At 36.0% G+C, this 24,113-nt stretch overlaps 1 protein-coding gene across 2 annotated transcripts in view; it reads left to right on the top strand.

The window, feature by feature from the left end:
- Positions 1-24,113, top strand: part of CCDC178 (coiled-coil domain containing 178) — a 622,621-nt gene that overhangs the window by 203,421 nt on the left and 395,087 nt on the right. For both annotated transcript variants that reach the window (XM_072604506.1, XM_072604507.1), the window contains exon 14: positions 7,827-8,010. In XM_072604506.1, the coding sequence (XP_072460607.1) occupies positions 7,827-8,010 (184 nt within the window). The remainder of the gene's footprint in view (positions 1-7,826; positions 8,011-24,113) is intronic.

Here is a 24,113-nt window from a genome sequence, read left to right as displayed (position 1 = left end):
CACTTTTAAGATGCTCTGAAGGATATTTATGGACCAAAGATCCATGCTGTATCTCAAGTACTTCATGCTGATGGAGCCACATTAATTAATAATAAGGACATGACCTAGAGAGATAGGCTGAGCACTTTGATTGTTTTCTCAACAGATCATCATCAATCAATGCTGACGCCATTGATGGTATATCTCAGGTTGATGTCAATCTCTAGCAGAATTTCCATATGAAGAAGAGGTTTTGAATGCTATTAGATTCCTCTTGTACAACAAAGCACCTGGTGCTAATTATATTCCAGCCAAGATTTACAAGACAGGGGGTCCACTGCTCATAAAAAAGCTGACTGAAATTTTCTGGGTTGTATGGTAAGAGGAATCTATTCCCCAGGAGTTCAAGGATGACTCCTTTGTCTATCTCTATAAAGGTAAAGAAAATAGATTGTCCGGTGACAGTCACAAGGTGAGTCTGTCTCTTAGTCATTGCTAGTGAGATTCTTTTTTTTGTTGTTGTTGATATATAATTTACTTATTTTCAGTTCTTAACATTCACTTCTGCAAGAATTTGAATTCAAAATTTTCTCTCCATCTCTCCCCACCCTTCCATGCCAGGACAGCATGCACTCCATCCACCCTTTCCTTTAGTTTGTCCTCCCTTCTATTACCCATCCTTCTTCCATCCTCCTTCCCCTCTGTTTTTCTGTAGGCTAAAATGGATTTCTATACTCCATTACCTGTATAGCTTAATTTCAATTACATGCTAAAACAATTTTTAGCATTCATTCTTAAAGCTGTGAGTTCCATATTCTCTCCCTCCCTCTCCACTCACCCTCATTGAGAAAGCAAGCAATTCATATACATTTTTTTGTACATTTCATGTACAGTCATACATGTATAACAATGCAAAGCACTTCCATAATAGTTATGTTATAAAAGACTAACCATATTTCCCTCTGTCCAATCCTGCCTTTCATTTATTCCATTCTCTCCCTTAACTTGTCCTCCCACAATAGTGTTTGCTTCTGATTATCCCTTTCCACAATTTGCTGTCCCTTCTATTATTTTCCATCTCCTATCCCCTTCTCCCTTACCTTCTTGCAGGATAAAATAGATTTCCATGTCCAATTGAGTGTGTGTTATTCCCTCTTTAAGCCAACTCCCATGAGAGTAAGGCTCAATTATTTCCTTTCATGTCCCCCCCTTACCCTCCATTGTAAAAGCTCTTTCTTCCATTCCCTCTTTTATGTGAGCTGATTTGCTACATTCTACCTCTCCCTTTCTCTTACTCCTAGTAAATTCCATTCAGCAGTAAATTTCATTTTTTTAAGTATTCTCCCTTCATATTCAGCTCACCCTGTGCCCTCTATGTGCATGCATGTGTGTGTGTGTATGGTTGGTTGGTTGGTTTGAATGTATATATACACACACACATACATATACACATATATATACATGCATACATGTACATATACATACTTACACATATATAATATGCACATACATACAATACTCATACTCCCCTAGATATATATATTCCCTCTAATAGCCTTAATACGGAAAAAGGTCTCATGAGTTACAAATAACATCTTTCCATGTAGGAATGTAAACAGTTCAACTTTAATGATTTCCTTAAGGCTTCTCTTTCCTGTTTTCCTTTTCATGTTTCTCTTGATTCTTATATTTGAAAGTCAAATTTTCTATTCAACGCTGGTCTTTTCAGCAAGAATGCTTGAAAGTTCTCTATTTCATTGAAATTCTATATTTTCCCTGAAGTATTATACTCAGTTTTGCTGGTTAGGTGATTCTTGGTTTTAATCCTACTTCCTTTGACCTCTGGAATATCATATTCCAAACCCTTTGATCCCTTAGTATAGAAGTTGCTGAATCTTGTGTTATCCTGATTACATTTTCACAATACTTGAATTGTTTTTTTCTGGCTGCTTGTAATATTTGCTCCTTGACCTGGGAACTCTGGAATTTGGCTACAATATTCCTAGGAGTTTTCCTTTGGGGATGTCTTTCAGGAGGTGAATGGTGAATTCTTTCCATTTCTATTTTACCCTCTGGTTCTAGAATATCAGGGCAGTTTTCCTTAATAATTTGGAAGATGATGTCTAGGCTTTTTTTTCTATCATAGTTTTCAGGTAGACTGATAACTTTTAAATTATCTCTCCTCGATCTATCTTCCGGGTCAGTTGTTTTTCCAATGAGATATTTCAAATTGTCTTCTCTTTTCTCCTTCTTTTAGTTTTGTTTTATATGTTTCTCATAAGGTCATTACCTTCCATCTCCTCCATTCTAATTTTTGAAGAAGTTTTCTTCAGTGAACTTTTGAATCTCCTTTTCCATTTGACTGATTTTGTTTTTTAAAGCATTCTTCTCCTCATTGACTTTTTGGACTTCTTTTGCCATTTGGGTTAGTCTATTTTTAATGGTGTTATTTTCTTCAGCATTTCTTTGGGTCTCCTTTAGCAAGATTTTGACTCACTTTTCATGATTTTCTTGCATTGCTCTCATTTCTCTCCCCAATTTTTCCTCCACTTCTCTTACTTGATTTTCAAAATCCTTTTTGAGCTCTTCCATGGCCTGAGACCATTGCATATATTTTTTAGAGATTTTGGATGTAGAAGCCTTGATTTTGATATCTTCCTCTGATGGTGTGCTTTGTTCTTCCTCATCTGAAAGAATGGAAGAAAATTCCTTTTTGCCAAGAAAATAACCTTCTGTAGTCTTATTTTTTCCCTTTTTGGGGCATTTTTCCAGCCAGTTATTTACTTTTGAGTCCTTTGTCATGTGGAGCATATACTCTAGGGACCTGTAAGTTCTTAGTTCCTCCAAGTTGGCATAATCAAGGGAGAGAAGTTTTTTTGTCTCTTGGCCTGAACTCTGGTCTGGGAGCAACCGCAAGAACTCTTCTGCCCAGGACCTGAGAGTAAAATTCCCTCTCCAGATCTTCTACCAGCTCCACCATGCCAGTGTTCCTCCTCACCCCAGGACCACCACTCAGAACTGAGACCTAGATGGGCACTGAATTCCCCTAGGGTCTTTAGGCAGAGGGCTCCCAAAACAGATACTACTGAATTGACTGCTGCTGCTCTGGGGCCAGGGCTAGAACCAGACCTCACTCCCCTCTCACCCAGGTGAAAGAGCTTTCTCACTGACTTTTGAAGCTGTCTTTGGCATTTATGGGTTGAGAAATCTGGGAACCGCAGCTTCTACCCGTGATTCCATGCCCTGAATCATGCTCTAGTTGTGTCCATGCTGTGCTGCACAGCCAAGGCTTGGCTGTACTCCACTCTGAGCCTGGTACAATAGACCTTTCCTGTTGACCTTCTAGGCTATCTTGGGTTGGAAATCTCTTTAAGTCTGTTGTTTTGTGGCTTCTGCTGCTTGAGAATTTTTTAGAGTCATTTTTTACAGGTATTTTATGGGTTATGGGAGCAGAGCTAGAGTAGGTCTGTCTTTCTACTCCACCATCTTGGCTGCACCCCTGCTGGCAAGATTCTTGCCAGAGTCCTCCTCAATCAACCTCCTCAAGGTTGATCCTTCACCTAGAAGACAGTCATCAATCTGAGAGCCAGTGTATCTTCAGAAAGAGCTGAAGCATGATCAATATGGGGTTTCCTGCCTGACAACTCCAGCAAAAATGCCAGGAGAGAAACAGAAGTCTGTACACAATACTCCTTGATCTGATTAAGACATTTGATATTGTCAGTCATCAGGGCTTGTATCAAAATTTGGTTGCCTGGAAAAGTTCATCAATATCGTTTATCAATTTCACGACACGGTTGCTCAGGTTCTGGATAATAGATGATGCTCTTGGGCCTTTCCAGTCATCAATGGAGTGAAGCAAAGTTGTGTGCTTTCTCTCATGCTTTTTACCATGTTTTCAACAATGTTGTCAGTTACCTTCAATGAGCATGAATATGGCATTGAAATAAGCTTCTATACTAATGATAAGTTATTTAACTTTAAAAGGTTACAAGTCAAGACTAAAGTAGAGGGAGAATTGTTGCATGATTTTTTTGTTCACAGATGATTGTGCACTCAACACAACCTCTGAAGCTGAGATGCAACAAAGTACAGATCAAGTTTCTGCTGGTTGTATTAATTTTGACCTGACAATCCATACCAAGAAAACAGAGCTTCTCCATCAGCTGGCACCACACCATCCACATGTGGAACCATTGGTTATAGCCAGTGGAGATGTTTTGAACACTCTGGATAAGTTCACTTACCTTGGCAGGATACTTTTCAGGGATGTACACATTCGTAATGAAGTTGATGCACACATTTCCAGAAGTAGCTCAGAAGGAAAATATGGGAGAGAAGAGGTAATATGCCCATCGCATTGAAGGTTTGCAGAGCTATCATGCTGATCTTATTGTTGTATGCCTGTGAAAGCTGGACTGCCTACCAGCACCATGCCAGAAAACTGAATTGCTTCTATTTGAATTGTCTTAGGAAGATTCTGAAGATCAGCTAGTAAGATAAGGTACTGACACTGAGGTCATTTCTTGAACTGAAATCCCAAGTATTAAACTTTACTTCAGAGAGTGTGACTCGGACAGGCTGGGCACATTGTTGTAATGCCAAATGGATGTTTGCCTAAAAGAATGTTTTAGGGCCATTTCATGACTTCTTCTTAAGGAGGCCTATTCACTCAATGGGCTTTACCTCCCTCTAAATGAGTATCTGAAAAGGCCAGCCTAGAAAGACCAAGGTCTCCCATAGCGTCCCAGGCCATCTCCAGTCATCCTGATGAATATCTGGTCATTGGACCCAGATGACTCAGGAGGAGAAAGTAAGGTTAGTGACCTTGCACAGCCCTCCTTCACTTAAAACAAAGTCAAGTGCAAGTCATGTCATCATTTCTCTGATGTTGTAGTCTTCTTTGAAAATGAAGAAAACAAACACAGACAGACAGTTTTATGAAGAACTCATACAAGGATAGCACTCCCATGGTGGTCAGAAGTAGCAATACAAAGAAGCTCTCAGGGTCTCTCTGAAGAACTTGGGAATCAGTTGAATGACATGGGAGATGCTAGCAAAGGACTGCCCAGCATGGCACACCCACATCAATGATGGCACTGTACTTTATGTGTGAAGCAGAATTGCAGTAGCTCAAAAAAAATGTGAGATAAGTAAATTTAGATATACCTCTACCTCAAATATTCATATAGACTATTTGTGCCTGGGTGGTAGAGCATTCTGAGCTCTTATTGGTCTAGTTATCACAGTCTGACACATTATATCTTACTCTAATATAGTGATGTCATTTTGGTCTTCTTTAAGAATTAAGGACAACAACCAACGAAGCAACACTATGGATTAATTTGCATTTCTAGCCTTCTCTAGTGACTGAACAGCCATCTCAGAAATAAGAAGGTTAGTTTAAAAACACCTCTTGAAAAGTCCAAGCTAGCTTTACATTCATAGGTGTCTGACAACTGGATGCTTCAGATAGGGATAGAGGCAGAATTACTGGACACAACTGCTGTCTTCCTTTTCTTTTTTTTTTTTTTCTTTTTTTTTATTTTTTATTTTTGACATGGAAAACCACATATCTTTATTTTATTGAACTTTTTATCCATTTTCATAAATATTTCCCAATTAATAGAAGGGAGAACAGACTGGAGGAAGGGGTGGATGGGGTGCATGCTATCTTCAGGTGGGGATGGAGAGAGATGAGGAGAAAATTTTGAATTCAAATTCTTGTGGAAGTGAATGTTGAAAACTAAAAAATAAATTATATATTTTTTAAAAAAACAATAAATATTTCCCAATTACATCTTGATCTGGTTGGAATATATTTGGAAGTATTGTTTTAGACACTCCTAGTCTATCCCCCCATTTTACAGATATGGAAACTGAGACCGAGAGAGTTTAACTAATATGCCTAGGATCACATAGGTAAGATCATGAGATCATCAAACTAGACCTAGAAAGAAGCTTATAGACTATCTGACCCAGAACCTCCCCTCCTTCATCTGGTTTTACAGATGAGAAAATTAAGACCCAAAGAAATTAAGTGACACCAATAGGAAGTGACAAAGAGGTCCTCTGACTACTGTCTTCCTTTTCTTATAATAAATTGCATGTTTTTCTGATTGTGAACAGTAGCAAGGCAAAGATGAATTCAGATAAATTCAGTTCATTCTGCATCAGTTCAAAAAATTAAACAATGTGTTGACTATGTGCATAGCAATGGGAGGCACAGTATTGCACTTGTAATCTGGAAGACCCATGATCAAATCCAGCCTCAGACATTTACTAGCTGTGTGACCATGAGTAAATTACTTACCTTGTCTGCCTCAGTTTCCTTACCTGTGAAATGGGGATAATAATAGCAAATACTTCTCAGGGTTACTTTGAGTGTAAATTGATATGATTTTTGTAAAGTACTGTGTAAACCTCAAAACGCCATATAAATGGTAATATTATATACAATGCTAATATAATACAACACATAATGCTAATAATATAACATATAATGCTAATATGATATAACATATTAGCACATGTTATTATGTAAGAAAACTTTTTGTCTTTTTTTTATTGTTATACAAAGACAATAGTCCTTGCCCTGAAGCTTATATTCTACTAAGGTGGAAATGCAAATTAATCCATAGTGTTGCTTAGTTGGTTGTTGTCCTTAATTCTTAAAGAAAACCAAAATGACATCACTATATTAGAGTAAGGTACGATGTATCACACTGCGATAACTAGACCAATAAGAGCTCAGAATGCTCTACCACCCAGGCACAAAGAGTCCATCTGAATATTTGAAGTAGAGGTATATCTAAGAGGTATATATATTTCTGTGTGTGTGTAAAATTTGTTTATGTGTGTATAAAAGTTGTGTGTCTGTATAAAATTTGAAGGGAAATAAAATGCTAGTGAGTAGGGGGACTTGGAGAAAACCTTGTACATGAAGTGGCACCTGAATTACTTTAGAAGGAAGTTAGGGATTCTTTGAGACAAAGATGAGGGAGTAGTATATCCCAAATTTGGAAAAATATTTGTACAAAACCCGGTAGAAATGTCATGTGCAAAGATGAAATGTTACATGCTGGGAGGTAGGAACTAGAATATGGAGGGTTTTAAACATCCCATAGATACATTTCATTTTATTTTGTGGACAATAAGGCTTTTGAGTATGAGGGTGACATGGTCACATTGTGCTTTGGGAATATGAATTTGGTAGCTGTGTGAAGAATGGATTGAACGTGGAGAAACTGGAGGCAATGAAATCAGTTATACAGCTTTTGCATTCATCTTGGACAAGTGATACCTAAATGTGAAAGGTATGGCAGAGAGAGGAATCAAGAATAACTCTGAGATTATGAGCCTAGGTGCTTGGAAGAATAGTGATGCTGTTAAGAGAAATGGAGAAGCTTGGAGGAGAGATTGCTTTAGGAGAACATAGAATGGATTCCTGTTTGTACATACTAAGTTTGGGATGCCTGCAGAACATGCTGGTGGAGATGTTCAGCAGGTAGTTGGTAATGTGGGCCTGGAATTTAGGAGAAAGCGGGAGAGAGATAGATACAAACAGAGACAGACATAAGAGACAGAGAAGCAGAGATAGATGGACAGAGAGAACTGGGTATGTAGATTTAGAAGTCATCTGTAGGAATAGACCGTGAAAGAGTATGAAAGTGGTGTATGTGGCAATTTCAGCATTATGTTTCAGTAGAATACCTTGTTATCTTGGGTTCTTTGGTGAGCTCAAATGTGATTTTTCCCATTTCATCTCTGAAGACTGTTGAATAATTTTGCTTAGTAAATGAGATCAAAAGTAAGAATCTTTCATATCTTTTTTTTTTTTTTTACAGTTTCAAGAGAAAAGGAGAATATGATAATGCAATTCAAGAGTTACTAACAAGGAAGGCTAAAAATGAGGACATTCTCCAAAAATTGTTAAAAGATATTGCTCATGTGATTAACATTTACAATGCAACCAAAACAAGAACAGATGAATGGGAGCAGAGGTTAATGGAAGAAAGAAAAAAATTCATGGTTGTATATCTTTTGTGTTTTAATTATTTCTTGGTTTTAAAAGTGTAGGAAACTACATTATTTCTATTTAATGCTTAGGAATTAGTATATACTATAAATGTGGTTGTATTGAGTATTGTAATTTGAGGAGTGATTATTAAACAAAACCAGAAAGAAAAATAATTGAATATCAAGAAAAATTCTCATTTTTTTGGTAGGTTGATTTTAAAAAAATAGATTATTATTGCTATCTTTTACTTGTACATTATACACATTCCCCATTGTATCTTTTCCTTACTTTCCAGAAAGCCATACCTTATACAAAGAATTTTTAATTTTTTTCATATTTAATTTTTTTCCAGTTACAGATATATATTTTCTAACATTCATTTTTAAAAAAAAATTCAGTTCCAAATTCTATTCCTCCTCTCTGCTTTCACTGAGAAGGCAAGCAAGTTGCCATAGGTTATATATGTGTAGGCATACAAAGCATTTCCATATTAGTCATGTTGTGAAAGAAAACAGACAAAAGAACCCCAAGGGAAAAAAAAAGTATGCATTCAGATTCCATCAGTTTTTTTCTCTGGAGATATGGATAGCATTTCTCATTATGAGTCCTTTGGAATTGTCTTAGATCATTGTATTGCTAGGAAGAGCCCAGTAATTCACAGCTGATTATTGTACAATACTACTTTTACTGTTAATGTTCTCATTTTTTTCTCGTTTCACTTTGCATCAGTTCATGTAAGTTTTTCCAGATCTTCCTGAAAGCATCCTTATTCGCATTTATTTTACTTTTTTAAAATTTTATTTATTTGTTTTTACTTTTGTAACACTTACTTTTTATAAAATTTTGAGTCAATCTGATAGCCATGAGGTGGTACCTCAGAGTTGTTTTAATTTGTTTCTTTAATCAATAGTGCGTTAGGGCATTTTTTCATTTGATTGTATATAGCTTTGATTTCTTTATCTGAACAATGCCTGTTCAAAACCTTTGACCATTTATAAATTGGGAAATGATTTGTATTCTTATAAATTTGACGCAGTTTTTATATATTTGAGAAATGAGGACTTCATCAGAGAAACTTGCTATAATTTTTGTCCTTTCTGGTTTTCTGCTTTCTTTCTAATCCTGGCTATATCAGTTTTGATTGTGCAATTGATTCTTAGTTTAATGTAATCAAAATTATCTATTTTACATTTCATAGTGCTTTCTATCTTTTGCTTGATCATAAATTCTTTCCTTAGCCATATATCTGATGGATAAAATATCTCTTGTTCCCATAATTTGCTTATGGTATCATCCTTTATGTCTAAATCGTGTACCCACTTTGATCTTATCTAGATTTACAATGTGAGATGTTGGTTTTACCTAGTTTTTGCCAAACTGCTTTGTAATTTTCCCAGGAGTTTTTGTCAAATAGTGAGTTCTTGTCCAAAAATATTGGATCTTTCCATTTATCAAAGACTAGATTGCTATGGTCTTGTACTCATATGTATTGTGTGCCTAATCCACTGATTTGCCAATCCATTTCTTAGCCGGTACTAGTTTGTTTTGATGATTATCATTTTGTAATACAGTTTGTGATCAGATATGGCCAAGTTACATTCCTTACTTTTTTTTCATTGATTTCCTTAATATTCTTGGCCTTTTATTCTCCCAAATGAATTTTGTAATTATTTTTTTCTAGTTTTATGAAACAATTTTGGTAGCTTTGTATGACATTGAATAAATAAATAAATTTTAGGTAGAATTGTCATTTCTATTATATTGGCTTGATCTACTGAAAAATAATTAATATTTTTCCAACTGTTTAGATCTGACTTTATTTGTATGAAAAGTGTTTTGCAATTTTGTTCACGTAGTTTGTTTGTCTTGGCAGGTAGTCTCCCAAGTATTTTATATTGCCTGCAATTATTTTTAATGGAATTTCTCTTTCTATCTCTTAGTGTTTGACTTTTTAGGTATAATATATAGGAATACTGATGATTTATGTGGGTTTATTTTGTCTCCTGAAACGTTGTTGAAGTTGTTAATTATTTCAACTAGTTTTCTAGTTGATTCTCTTTTTTATTTTGAATTTATGAAATAAAGCAAGCATTTCCACAAAAGCAGAATAATAAAAAGGTGATTGCACATGAAACTGCAAATCTGTTATGTACAACTTGCTATCCCTTTTAAATATATGAGTTATCTTGTAAATTTCTTTTTTTTCTTCCTCCCTAGAGATAGTTACCATTGCACACAATAATATGCATATACATATATGTAAATTCGTTCTATATATACTTTTGTTTATCAGTTTTTCCTCTGGATACAGAGGAAAACATCTTCCTTCATTATGATCTTTTTGGTTAATTTGGGTATTTATAACAGAATGACTTAGTCACTCAAAGTTCTTCTTAAAAGAGTATTGCAGTTAGTACATACAGTGCTTTCTTGGTTCTGCTCATTTTGCTCTTCATTATTTTGTGCAAGTCTAACTATATATATTTTTTTAAATCAACAAGCTCATCATTTCTTATAGCACAGTAGTATTCCATCATGATCATACATGATTAGCCATATTCCAATTGACAGGCATCCCTGCAATTTCCAGTTCTTTGTCACCACAAAGAGAGCTGCTATAAATATTTTAAAACTTATGTGTTATTTTCCTTTTTCCCTAATCATCTTTGGAAAGATCTAGTCACTGGACCCCGGTGGCTCAGCAGGAGAAAGTGAGGTTGGTGACTTTGCACAGCCCTCCCTCACTCAAAATAAAGTCAAGTGAAAGTCATGTCATCATTTCTCTGACATCATAGTCTTCTTCAAAACAAAGGATGAACACAACCTGTGAGTAGACCGAGCTGCCTGAGTGGGGACCCAGCTACCCAGGTAACCCAGTTCAATTCCTTCCTTTGGGGTTTACTGGCTAGATGTCCCTCCCTCCCTCCCTCCCTCCCTCCCTCCCTCCCTCCCTCCCTCCCTTCCTCCCTTCCTCCCTTCCTCCCTCCCTCCCTCCCTCCCATCCTTCCTTCCTTCCTTCCTTCCTTCCTTCCTTCCTTCCTTCCTTCCTTCCTTCCTTCCTTCCTTCCTTCCTTCCTTCCTTGCTCCTCTTCTTCTCTCCCTCTCACCCACCCACCCTCCCTTCCTTCCTTGTAATACCCAAAACTTTAAACCCAGTGCACTCTGAAGCCCATAGACTGGACAACAGTGATCCTTGCCCAAGTTCCACTTAATGACTTGCTTAGAGTGATTATCAGTAGTAACAGTTTCTGTTCCCTCCCAGGTTGATTTAGTTATTTTTTCTTCTTTTGTTCATTAAAAGGGCCATTCCCTGACTACTTCTTAAAGAGACCTATTCACTCAATGGTTGTTACCTCCCTCTAAGTGAGTACCTGAAAAGGCCAGCCTAAGAAGGCCAAGGTCTCTCATTGCATCCTGGGCCATCTCTAGTCATCCTGATAAATATCTGGTCACTGGACCCAGATGATTCAAGAGGAGAAAATGATATTGCTGACCTTGCACAGCCCTCTTTCACTCAAAACAAGTCAAGTGTAAGTCATGTCATCATTTTTCTGATGTCATGGTCTTCTTCATAAACTAAGGATGAACACAACAATCATCTTTGAAAATAGACCTAGTAGTGGTATTGCTTGATTAAAGGGTATAGGCATTTTAATAACTCTTTGGTCATAATTCCAGATTGTTCTCTAAGATGGTTGGATCAGTTCACAATGTGCCCCTGTTTTTTCACATCTTTTTCACCATTTGTCACTTCAATCATTTTAGCCAATCTGATAGGTGTAAAATAATATCTCAAGATCATAATTTGCATTTCTCTAAACAATAATTATTTAGAGAATTTTTTTCATATGGCTATAAATTGTTTTGATTTCTTCTTTAGAAAACTGTCTGTTCATCTCCTTTGATCATTTATCAAATGTGAAATGACCTGTTTTCTTACAGATTTTATATTTTTCCATATTTAAAATGAGACTTTTATCAAACTGTCTATAAATTATTTTCCCCCCAATTTTCAGCTTTCCTTCTGATCTTGCCTACATTGGTTGTATTTGTACAAAGCCATTTTTATTTATGTGATCAAAATTATCTTCTTTATACCTCACTGTTCTCTATCTCTTCTTTACTCATAGATTACTGGACTATTCATAAGTCTGATAAGAAATATTTTGTATCTTCTTCAAATTTTCTTTTACTATCTTTCCTTATACCTACATCATGTATCCATTTGACCTTGATTGATTGATTCTCTAGAATTCTCCAGGTTCATCATCATATCTTCTACACTGAGTAATAGTTTTGTTTCTTCCTTGCCTGCTCGAATTCTTCCAATTTCTTTTTTCTTGTCTTATTGCTATAGCTAGCATTTTCAGTACAATATTGAATAATAGTGACGATGATGGGCATCTTTGCTTCACCCTGCTCTTATTAAGAAGGCTTCTAGCTTACCCTATTTCAGATAATGCTTGCTAATGGTTTTAGATACACGCTACTTATCATTTTCAGGAAAGATCCATTGATTCTACTTCTTTCTTGTGTTTTTAATAGGAATGAGTATTGTATTTTGTCAGAAGTTTTCCCTGCTTCTATTGAGATATGACTTCCATTGGTTTTGTTATTGATATGTTCAATTATGCTGATAGTTTTCCTAATATTAAACCCATCCTGCAATCCTGATATAAATCCAGCCTAGTCGTAGTGTATGATCTTTGTGATATAGTGTTATAATCCGCTTGTTAGTATTCTATTTAAAATTTTTGCATCAGCAACATTCTGTGATGATCAACTGCGATAGACTGAGCTCTTCTCAGCAATACAATGATCTAAGATAATTCCAAAAGACTCATGATGGAAAATGCTATCCACATCCAGAAAAAGAATTATGGAGTCTAAATACAGATTAAAGTTTACTATTTTCATTTCCCCCCTTTCTTATGATTTTTTGGTATTGTTTTGATTCTTTTTTCACAACTTGACTAATGTGGAAATATGTTTAACATGATTGTTCATTTATAACATATCCTATTGCCTGCTCTCTTGACGAGGGAGGAGGGAAGGGAAGTAGGAAGACAAATTTAGAAATCAAAATCTTATAAAGATGCATGCTGAAAACTATCTTTACATGTACTTAGATAAAAATAAAATACTATTAAGTGCAAATTTGGATGCTGTACTATATTGTGCATATATGTTTAGTACTGATACTACTTCATTGTCTATGGTACCTTTTAGCAGGAGCTAGTTTCCATCCTTATCTCTTTAAATTGAGTCTATTTTTGCTTTTGCTTTACATGAGATCTGGATTGCTACCCCTACTTTTTATATTTTTTTTATTACTTTGGCTAAAGCATAATAGATACTGCTCCAGCCCCTACCTTGGCTCTATTTCTCTCTCTGCTTCAAGTGTGTTTCTTGTAGACAAAATATTGTAGGATTCTAGTTTTTGATCCATTCTGCTTTCTGCTTCTGTTTTATGGGAGAGTTCATCCCATTCACATTCACAGTTATGATTGCTGTGTATTTCCTTCCATACTCTTTTTCCTTTTGTTTGTCCACTCTCTCCTTTTACCTTTCCCTGCTTGAACAATATTTTGCTTATGTCTACCACCTCCTTGGTCTGCCCTTACTTCTATGAGTTCCTCCTGCCCCCTAACCTTTATTTAACCTCCTCACCTCCTACTTTTTTTTTTTTTGCTCAACTTTTACTCATTTTTTGGGGGGCTTTTCTTTTGTTTTAAATTTTAGTTCTGCTCCCAGGCTAAAAGGGGCACTGTCTTAGACTTTTTGTGATAGGGGCTACAGGCCCAGGCCATTTACCCAATGCTGACTGATCTTGCCCTGGCTGCCTTGGGGACCCTCGTGTCTGGTGCTGTACTGAGGGGCTGAGTTGGAGGTTGGGTGGTGCTGCTAGAGGCTGTAGGGGTCTGGCAGCTTACGTGGTGCTGAGTTGGAGTCCTCATGCTGATGTCTGGTATGTGTTGAGGCCGGAGGGGTGTTTCTGTGTTTTTCTGGGGCTACACTGAAGTCTGGCTGCTGGAGGCTGCCTGTTTGCCCAGGGTTATGCTGAAGCATGTGAGGGATCCTGATATTGATGTTTGCCTGCTCCCCCACACTGGGGCTCAGGATCTTCTACTGGTGTGCTGTGGTAGGACTTACTACTGGTTTGCTGGTCATTACTGTCTTGGACTGCACTCTTCTTTTACCTGAGTGAGACAGAACTTTCCTGTTATTTTACAAGTTTTTTGGGCTAGAAGTTTTTTTCACTCCATCTTTTTGCTTGTACTGCTGTTCCAGGATTTGTTTTGAGGTTCTATTTTATGTTTGTTTGGAGATAAATATGGGAGAGTTATAGTGATTTACGGCTTACTTCACCATCTAGGCTCCTGGACGTAATAAAAAAAAAAAGTGATTTTCCCCTTTGACTACTGTCTCTCCCATCCAGTCTCCCTTCTATCAGGGCCCCTACCTATCTCTTTTTTCCCTTCTCTTTCTACTTCCCTAAAGAGTAAGATAGATATCTATACCCAACTGGGTGTGGATGTCATTCATTCTTAAAACCAGTTCCACCTCCCTACTCTACCTCTCCCTTCCCTCGTCTCCCAGTGCATCCTTTTTCTCACCACTTAAATTTTTTTTTAAGATCATCCCATCATAGTCAACTTACATCTGTGTGCTCTACGTACATTCTTTTAACTGCCTTAATAATGATAAATTTTTTAGGAGTTACAAGTATCATCTTCCCCTGTAGGATTGTAAAAGTTTGATCATATCAAGTCCCTTATGATTTCTCTTTCATATTTACCTTTTTATGCTTCTCTTGAGTTGTATACTTGAAAGTCAAATTTTTGATTCAGTTCTGGTCTTTTCATTAGGAATTCTTGGAAGTCTTCAATTTCATTAAGTTTCCATATTTTCCTCTGAAGGATTATACTTTGTTTTGCTGGGTAGGTGATTCTTGGCTATAATCCTAGTTTTTTTGCCCCCTGGAATATCATATTCCAAGCCCTCCAATTTTTTAATGCAGAAACAGCTAAATCTCGTGTTATCCTGTTGTGGTTCCACAATATTTGAATAGTTTCTTCCTGGCAATATTTTCTCCTTGACCTGGGAGCTCAAGAATTTGACTATAATATTCCTGAGAATTTTCATTTTAGACTCTATTTTAGAAGGTAATTGGCAGATTCTTTCAATTTCTATTTTATCCTCTTGGTCCAGGATATCAGGGCAGTTTTCTTTGATAATTTCTTGAAATATGTCTAGGCTCTCTTTCTTTTGGTCATAGCTTTCAGGTAGTCAAGTAATTCTTAAATTATCTTTCCTTGGCCTATTTTCCAGGTCAGTTCTTTTTGGGTTTTTTTTTTTGTGAGTTTTTCTATGAGATATTTTACATTTTTTTCCCCATTTTCCCATTCTTTTGAATCTGTTTTATTGTTTCTTGATGTCTCATGAAGTCATTAGCTTCTACTTGCTCATTTCTGCTTCTTAAGGAATTCTCTTAAGTGGATTTTAGTGCCTCTTTTGCTCTTTGATTTATTCTGTTTTTTAAGGTGTTATTTTCTTTAGTATTTTTTTGTTCCTCCTTTACCAAATTGTTGACTCTTTTTTTTCATGATTTTCTTGCCTCATTCTCATGTCTTTGCCCAATTTTTCTTCTAGCTCTCTTATTTGATTTCTAAAACTTTTTTGAGCTCTTCCACGATCTGAGACCAATTCATATTTTTCTTTGAGGCTTAGCATGTAGCTGCTTTGATTTCATTATCATCTTCTGAGTTTGTGTTTTGATCTTCCCTGTCACTATAGTAACTTTCTATTGTCAGATTCTTTATTGCTGTTATTTGCTCATTTTTCCAGCTTATTTCTTGACTTTTCTGCTCCTAGGGTGGAGGGACACTGTTTCAAGTTTTAAGATTTGTGTGCCACTGTTTTTAAGGCTAGCTCAGTGAGTCTGCAAGCTCTCAGTTCTTTCGAGGTGCTGTGATCTAAGGAGAGGTATGGTCATATCTCCCCTTGTCTGTGTTCTGGTCTGTGAGTTTTCTGAACTGGAACTGTGACTAGTATCCCAGCTTCTGGTGGTGCTCCTCTTTGCCCTGGGATTGTGACTTGGAACCATGTCTAGGCAATGCAACAGAATCCCAATTAGAGTGCCAGCAAATGACCTTTTGTAATCTACTTCTGACTAGTTGTCTGGGGAAACTGACAGAGCTGTGTATTCAGTCACTTCTAAAGCCTGCTGATGGCTTGCTGGACATGGCCTACACTGTGACTGGTACTGGACTGTGTTCCACTCTTAACCCAACAAGACAGAGCTTTCCTACTGATGTTTAAAGATGTCTTTTCCTGGGAAATTTTTTCATCCCATCCTTTTGTTGGTCTGCTGCTCCAGAAGTCATTATGGGGTATTATTTTTAACATTTTTGGAGGTACATTTGCAAGAGCTCAGGTAAATCCCTGCCTCTACTCTGCTGTCTAAATTCCATTCCTACTAAGATTTTTTTTAAAAAAGTAGAAAAGGAAAAAAATGGCAAAACCTGTTAACATATCAAATTCATTTGATATTATATGCAACATTTCACCTCCATGGATTACAATTTTTAGAAAGGAACAAGCAATGATGTCTTCTAATGTCTCCTCTAGGGCCAATTGTGATCTTTTAAATTTTGATTTTTATATTTTTTTCCAGTTACATGTAAAAATAATTTTTAACATTTTTTTTCAATTTTGAGTTCCACTTTCTCTCCTTTCCCCCTCCTCTGCCCCCTCCTTGAGAAGGTAAACAGTTCACTATAGATTATACACATGCAATCATGGAGAACAGTCTTTTAAATTCTGAAATATTCAATTTTTATTGTTTTGTGGTTAGTTTTTTTATCACATTGTTGTCATTGTGCATGTTATTTTCCTCTTACTTTCCTCTACTTTAGTCATGTAACATTTTTTTCTTCATCTCAGTATTCCTCACGTTTCCTATAGTCTGGTAATATACCATTACTTCTACAACTGATGCATTAATATGCCCATCTTTGCACAGCTCCTCTAATATTGACTGTTCCCATCACTTGTCATCTTTGCTAATTTGTGAACCATGAGGTAAAACCTCAGGGTTGTTTTGATTTACATTTTTCTTATTATTTAGGACATTCTTTCATATGGTTATTAATAGCTTGGAACTCTTCTTTTGAGAACGATTTGCTTAATCCCCTGACTACTTATCTATTTGGAAATGGATTTTCATCAGATATTTTTATAATTTTTTTCATGCCTTATGTCAAAATAGACTCATCTGATAAGTAGTACCTCTGAGCAAAATTTTAGGCTTTTGTTTTTAGCAGTGTCATTATTATTTTCTAACTGCTGGATTAAAAAGAGTAACTACAACTTTGAAAACAACTACTTTAAAGCTTAAAAGTATCATAATTTTTGGAGGGCAAAATCTTTAAATCAAAGGTATTCCTGATAGGTGCTCTGAATCTCAACTTCTTAATCTACCAGATGGGCGAAATAACTATTACAATGCTTGTAACAGTGGGTGCCATTCATATACTACCTTAAAACTTCCAAAGTGCTTTTTAGATGTTATTTCATTCAATCCTCATAACAACTTTGTGAGACAGGTGCTATTATTATCCTCAATTTACAGATTAAGGATACCAAGGCTCAGAATAGTTAAATGACTTGCCCAATTTTACATATAAAGTGTCTGAGTCAGGATGAGAACTCAAGTCTTCCTGAATCTGAGTCCAGCACTATATTCCTTGAACAGGCCGTCTACTCCCTACTTAAACTCTGAGTAGTTATGAGGTAAGTGCTTTGTAAGCCCATTATATGGATGTGACTCTTTTTTATTTCCTGCTTTGGTCTCTGGTAACCATACACTTACTAGTCCACTGCCAGAGAAATGTAATTTAATGAGTGGTGAGTGGATCTCAGTGGCCTAAGACTGGCTCAAGATTTTCTGCTATGCTTAGCAATTTGTCTTTTTGCTAGTGCAATATTTCTCTTCTTCTGCCCTCCGAATTCTTTATAATTTTTGACAGTTTATCTTGACACTAGATTAGTGATTTTAAATGTTTCTTTCCATTCTGACCTGAGTTCCTAAGGAAATTTTGGAGAGAGTAGGAGGATAAGAGATCAGGCATTAGGAGAGATCTAAGCCAAATTTGGACACTGAGATATATTTACATCCTGCTTTATAGATGAATGAGATGTTTCATTAAAGGTATTTCATGGTCTCTTAGGATCTTTATTCTTTAGTCTCTAGTTTCAAAATCAGTGCAAGGCAGAGACCGTAACTTATCTAAACTTTGTATCTCTTCTAGTGTCTAACAGAAATGTCTTTACACATTAGATTCCTAATTCAAAATTAAATTCTTCTAGCCCTAAAATTCATCATGGGCAAGTCATTTAGCTATTCTGAGCCTTGATTTCCCTAATCTATAAATTGAGGATAATGATAACACCTATTATTAATATATATTATATAATTATATATTAACATAAATACATACAAAACATAATTACAAAGTCATATGAAGAGGCACAAGCAACAGGAAATGCCTCATGTAGGAGACAGCACTTGAGCTGATTTGAAGGAAGTTAGAGATTCCAAGAGTCAGAGGGGTGTAAGAAATACCTTCCAGGAATGGGGAATGGTCAGCCATGAAGAGATGGAGTAGGGAGAGCAAAAGGTCCTTCACTCTATGATAACCATGAAAAGCTTGACATTCCCTCAGGATACCTTACATGGGGATGGGGACATTAGTTCCTGACAAAATTTTATAATGTATTGCTAGAGGGATTGTTAAAAAATGCCTAGGAAAAGAAATGTTGAATAAAAAGAACAAGCATAACTTCATCAAAAGCAGATCATGGCACATAAACTGGGGAGTACACAACCTAACAAACCTAATGTCTTTACACCACCAAACTATCTTTCAACAACATCTGGTTTGCTATTGAAAAGTCTGGGCTGCTACCTCACACCTAGATTCAAACAAGGAAAATTTCTTAGTCCCACAAGAGTAGAAGGGGATAGAGTTGGAGTTGTTACTAGCCCACATTACCAAACTTTCAACCAATCATGTTGTTCCTGCACTTCAGCTTAGTCATTTTGTACTCAATTCCATGATGTCATCTACCTTGTTATGTTCTTTGTTCTGTACTCCCCAAAGCCTCTAAAAAGGAAGCTGTCCTTTTTCTCAGGGTCTTCTGGCATAAATGGAGGCAAGATATTGACCTATTGATTGTCAGGCAGTATGCTCCTGTTTATAAATGTTATCTTGCTTGAAGAATGGCCTCAGGGTAAACCCTTTTGTTCAATTTCAAGTGTGACAGTCCAATGCTACTGCTACCAACTAAGCCCATGCCTTCTGCTTGCTGCTGTAGGAAGGACTTCTCATTGGCTACTATCTTGCTGAATCAGATTCTGTTTCCCTGGGATCACTATGAGAGGAAGTTTTAATTCTCAGTCATCCACTTCCATGTATCAAATTAAGATATTATTGAACTTAAAATGAAAAACTTGGGTATAATTTAAACAATGTCAGTATGTGTTATCATCTTTGATTAAGTCAAGGATGTAGGAGCAGGTGAAATTTTAAAAAAAGGAGCAACCTAGATGGAACATAATGACAAAGCACAAGAAAAATATCTTGTCAGGAAAAGACATTTTAATATCTAAGTCTCAGTGAATATGGGATAACCTGTTTTTAGGATGGAAAGGAGTGTTAGGGGTCTGCCACAAGGGATCAGGGACCCTGATTGAAGTTCCAAGACGAAGAGAGCCCTAGTGCTTGTGATTGCAAGAAACCACAGGTGCTTCTTAAGTAAAGACCAGAGTACAGATTAGGAGATCAGACACTACACCTCTCCCAGGATCACATCACCTTGAAAGCATCAGACCTGAAAACAGAATCAAGAAAAAGCCTGCAGTTAGAGATAATGCATCCCCCCCTTCCCCAGAGAACACAGACCAACTTTAGCAAAAAGTTTAAAGTTAAGAAATAGGCTGGAAAAATAAGCAAACAAACAAAAAAAAAGAACTGGACTATAAAAGGCTACTACTGTAGCAAGGAAAACCAAGAAACAAAATCAGAAGATAGCAGTGTGAAACAGGTACAAACAAAGCCTCAAAGAAAAAAGCTAATTGGAAACAAGGCCAACAAGAATTCCTGGAAGAGTTAAAGAAAAAGATCAGTGGTAAAGGTAAAGGGAAAAAAATTAGGAAAAGGAATTAGAGTGATAAAATAAAATTATGAATAGATGATTAACACCTTGGTAAAGAAGCACAAAAAATATTTAAGAAAATAGCACCTTAGAAAGCAAAATTGACTTAATAGTAAAAAAGGCACAAAAATAACTGAGGAAAAGAACTCCTTAAAAAGCAAAGTAGTCCAAATGGAAAAGGAGGTGCAAAAATTCACTAAATAAAAGACCTCCCTAAAATTTAGAATTGGGTAAATGTAAGCTAATAATTCCACAAAAAATGATAAAACAAAATCAAAAGAATGAAAAAATAAAGAAGAAAATGTGAAATGTCTCATTAGAAAAACAACTGACCTGGAAAATGTGTAAAAGAGAAATAATTTAAGAATTATTGGACTACTTGAAAGTCATGATCAAAGAAAGAGCCTAGACATCATGATTCAAGAAATTATCAGGGAAAACTGCCCTGGTAGCTCACATCTGAAAGAATCTAATGATAACTTCCTGAAAGAGACCCCAAAATAAAAACTCCCAGAAATATTATAGCCAAATTTCAGAGCTCCCAGCTCAAGGAGAAAATATTACAAACCACCAGAAAGAAACAATTTAAATATCACGTAGCCAGGATAACAAAAGATGTAGTACCTTCAACATTAAAGGATCATAGAACTGGGAATTTGATATTCCAGTGGACAAAGGAGCTAGGATTACAACCAAGAATCTCCTATCCATCAAAACTGAACATAATCTTCAGGGGGGGAAATAGATATTTGATGAAACAGTGGACTTTCAGCCGCTCCTGATGAAAAGACAGAGATAAATAGAAAATTTGACATTCTAACACAAAGCTCAAGAGAAGTATAAAAAAGGTAAACCTGAAAGATTAACCATGAGGGACTAAAGAACTTTAAACACTTTACATTCCTGTATGGGAAGATGATACATGCAACCTTTAAGAACTTTGTCATTACTAAGTCTGTTAAAAGCAGTTTTCACTAAAAGAGGGCATGGATGTAAGTCTATTATGGAGGCAGTGGTTAGAAGCAAAAAAGGACTTTTGAGGAGGGCCAGGATAAAAAGAGAAAGAAAAGAAGAAAGAAAAGGAAATAGGGTGGAGGGAAATGCACAGTAATCACAACCGTGAATGTGAATGGGATGAGCTCACCAATAAAACAAAAGTGGATAGCAGAATGGAATAGAACCAGAATCCAACAACGTGGTATTTATAAGAGACACTCTTGATACAAAAAGACACTGTTAAAGTAAAAGGCTGGAGCAGAATTTAATGTGTCAGCTGAACTAAAAAAAAGACAGCAGTAGCAATCATGTTCTCAGATAAAGCAAAAGCAAGAGCAGACTTAATTTAAAAAGCAAATCAGGAAAATTAACATTTGCTAAAAGGTACCATAAACAATGAAATGATATAAAAGATTTTTACAGCAAGTTTCTCTAAAGGCCTCATTTCTAAACTTAGTCAAATTTAGAAAAATAAGAGCTATTCCCCAATTGATACATGTTCAAAGCAAGCATTTTTCAGAAAAAAAAATAAAAACCATAATTATATGAAAAAATGCTAAATCACTACTGATGCGAGAAAAGCAAATGAAAACAATTCTGAGGTTCTATGTCATACCTTTTAGAAATGATAAATGCTATAGCGGATGAGGGATAAATAGGTATACTAATGAACTGTTGGTGGAGTGGTGAACTTATCCGACCATTCTGGAGAACAATTTGAAACTAGGCTTAAAGGGCTTTAAAACTGTGGCATACCTTTTGACTTGGCAATACCACTACTAAACCTGTGTTCCAAATAGATCAAAGAAAAAGGAAATGAAACGATATGTACAAAAACATTTGTAGCAGCTCTTTTTGTACGGGCAAAGATTTGGAAATTGAGAGGATCCTCATCTATTTGGGAATAAATGAACAAATTGTGGCATATGATGAAGTACTATTGTGTTGTAGAAAAGGATGAAGGAGGTGGTTTCGTAAAAGCGTTGTGAGACCTATATGAACTGATGTAAAGTGAAGTGAGAAGAACCAGGAGATTGGTGTACTCAGTCAAAGCCATATTGTAATGAGGATCCACTGTGAAATACTTGGCTACTCTGATTAACGCAATGATATGAGACAATTCCAAAAGACTCATGATGAAAAAAAATACTATCGACCTCCAGAGAAAGAACCAATGAACTCTGAGTGCAAATTAAGCTATATTTTTCTCATTTTATTTTTGGTATTCTTTTTTGGAATATAATATGGAAATATGTCTTGCGCGATTTCACATATATAATTCATATCATATTCCTTGCCTTCTCAGTAGATGTGGAAGAGGCATGGAGAGAATTTAGATCTCAAAGTTTAAAAAGAAAAAAATGTTAAAAATAAATAAATACAAATTTAAAAAGATTTCTCTGAACCTACTTTAGAATTGGAGGAGATGGTAAAAATTTTCTAATTCAATTTCTCACAAAATTCAGGCATCCCTTCTATAACATCCAGCTTTATTTGAGCACTTCTAGTGGTGGGGAGCTCACTATATTTGGAGGAAGTTCGTTTTATTATTATCAGTTCCAAACGCTAGAAATTTCTTTCTTATACTGAGTGATTTCTTCCCATTGGCCCTAAACACTTCTGAATAAGACAAAATATCATGAGTCTTCCTTCCACATGACCATCCTTGATATTTTTAAAGATATTCTTTGCCCTCTTTAAGTCATCTTCTCACTAACTACATCTTTCTCTTTAACCATTCCTTACACGATATGGTTTTCAGGCCCTCACCCTCCTTGTCACTATTTTTTGAATGAAGTCTATTTAGTTAGTATCACTCACTATGGTGACCCAAACTGAACACACTAATCATGACATGATTAGACCATCGAATGAAGTAAGGCTATTATTTGTATTGATTTGGACATCATATAGCCTAGGGTTGGAGAACCTGTGACCTGGAGGCCACATGTGGCCCTCTAGGTCCTCAAATGCAGCCCTTTGATTGAATCCAAACTTCACAGAACAAATCCCCTTAATAAAAGTATTTATGCTGTAAAACTTGGACTCAACAAAAAGGCTGCACTCCAGAAGCTGGAAGGCCACATGTGACCTTGAGACCACAAGTGCCCCCAACCCCAGTATAGCCCATGATCGCATTAGCTAATTTTAATAGATAGATCATACTTTAGGTTCACTGTTTGTGTTTGACTAAGGCAACAGATTTTTTTTTTCACATGAATTTCAGTCAGAGTGTATTTTCACCACTCTCTATTTACATAGTTGATTATTTGGGTAGAAATACAGAACTTTACATTTATTCCTGTTAATTTAAGGATTTTTGGTTTGGGCTCATCTATCAGATATATATTGAATAGTCTTTCAAAGAACTCCATCTTTATTCTGTTATTTAGCCTATACTTACTTAATTTGCCCATTTATTTATTTATCATGTGTGCAAGGTCATCATGACAGATTCTTTAAAATTTCTTACTAAAACTGGGATATTCATGGCATCACGTGATCTAGCCATCTAGTAAATCCAGTAACAAGAATGAACAGCTTACTTTGGGAAAGGTTGTTACTAAATGAACTCTTAGATAACTCTTTTCTTAGTATTTATAAACTATGTATTTCATAAATGTGTTCTAGAATTTTAAAGAGCATCTGTATGAATATTAATGGTTTATAGTGTCTAGAATCTGTATTTTGCCCATTTTGCATGGTTTCTAAATGATTGTTGGCAGTGATCCACAATCATATCAGTAAGTGCTGTCCATAGTTGTTGTTGTTAACGTTGTCAGTATTGTTGTAATTGTGGCTCACATTTACCCATTGACTCAAAGTTTATAACGTACTTTGGATCTTTAAAATTTAATTTGTTTATACTTAGAGAGGAGAACCAATGGAGAAGGGTCAC

This window comes from Notamacropus eugenii, chromosome 4, assembly GCF_028372415.1.
Source record: "Notamacropus eugenii isolate mMacEug1 chromosome 4, mMacEug1.pri_v2, whole genome shotgun sequence".
In the NCBI taxonomy this organism is placed as follows: Eukaryota; Metazoa; Chordata; class Mammalia; order Diprotodontia; family Macropodidae; genus Notamacropus; species Notamacropus eugenii.
The sequence above is the reverse complement of the archived record's forward strand: the minus strand, read 5'-3'. Positions and strand labels throughout refer to the sequence as shown.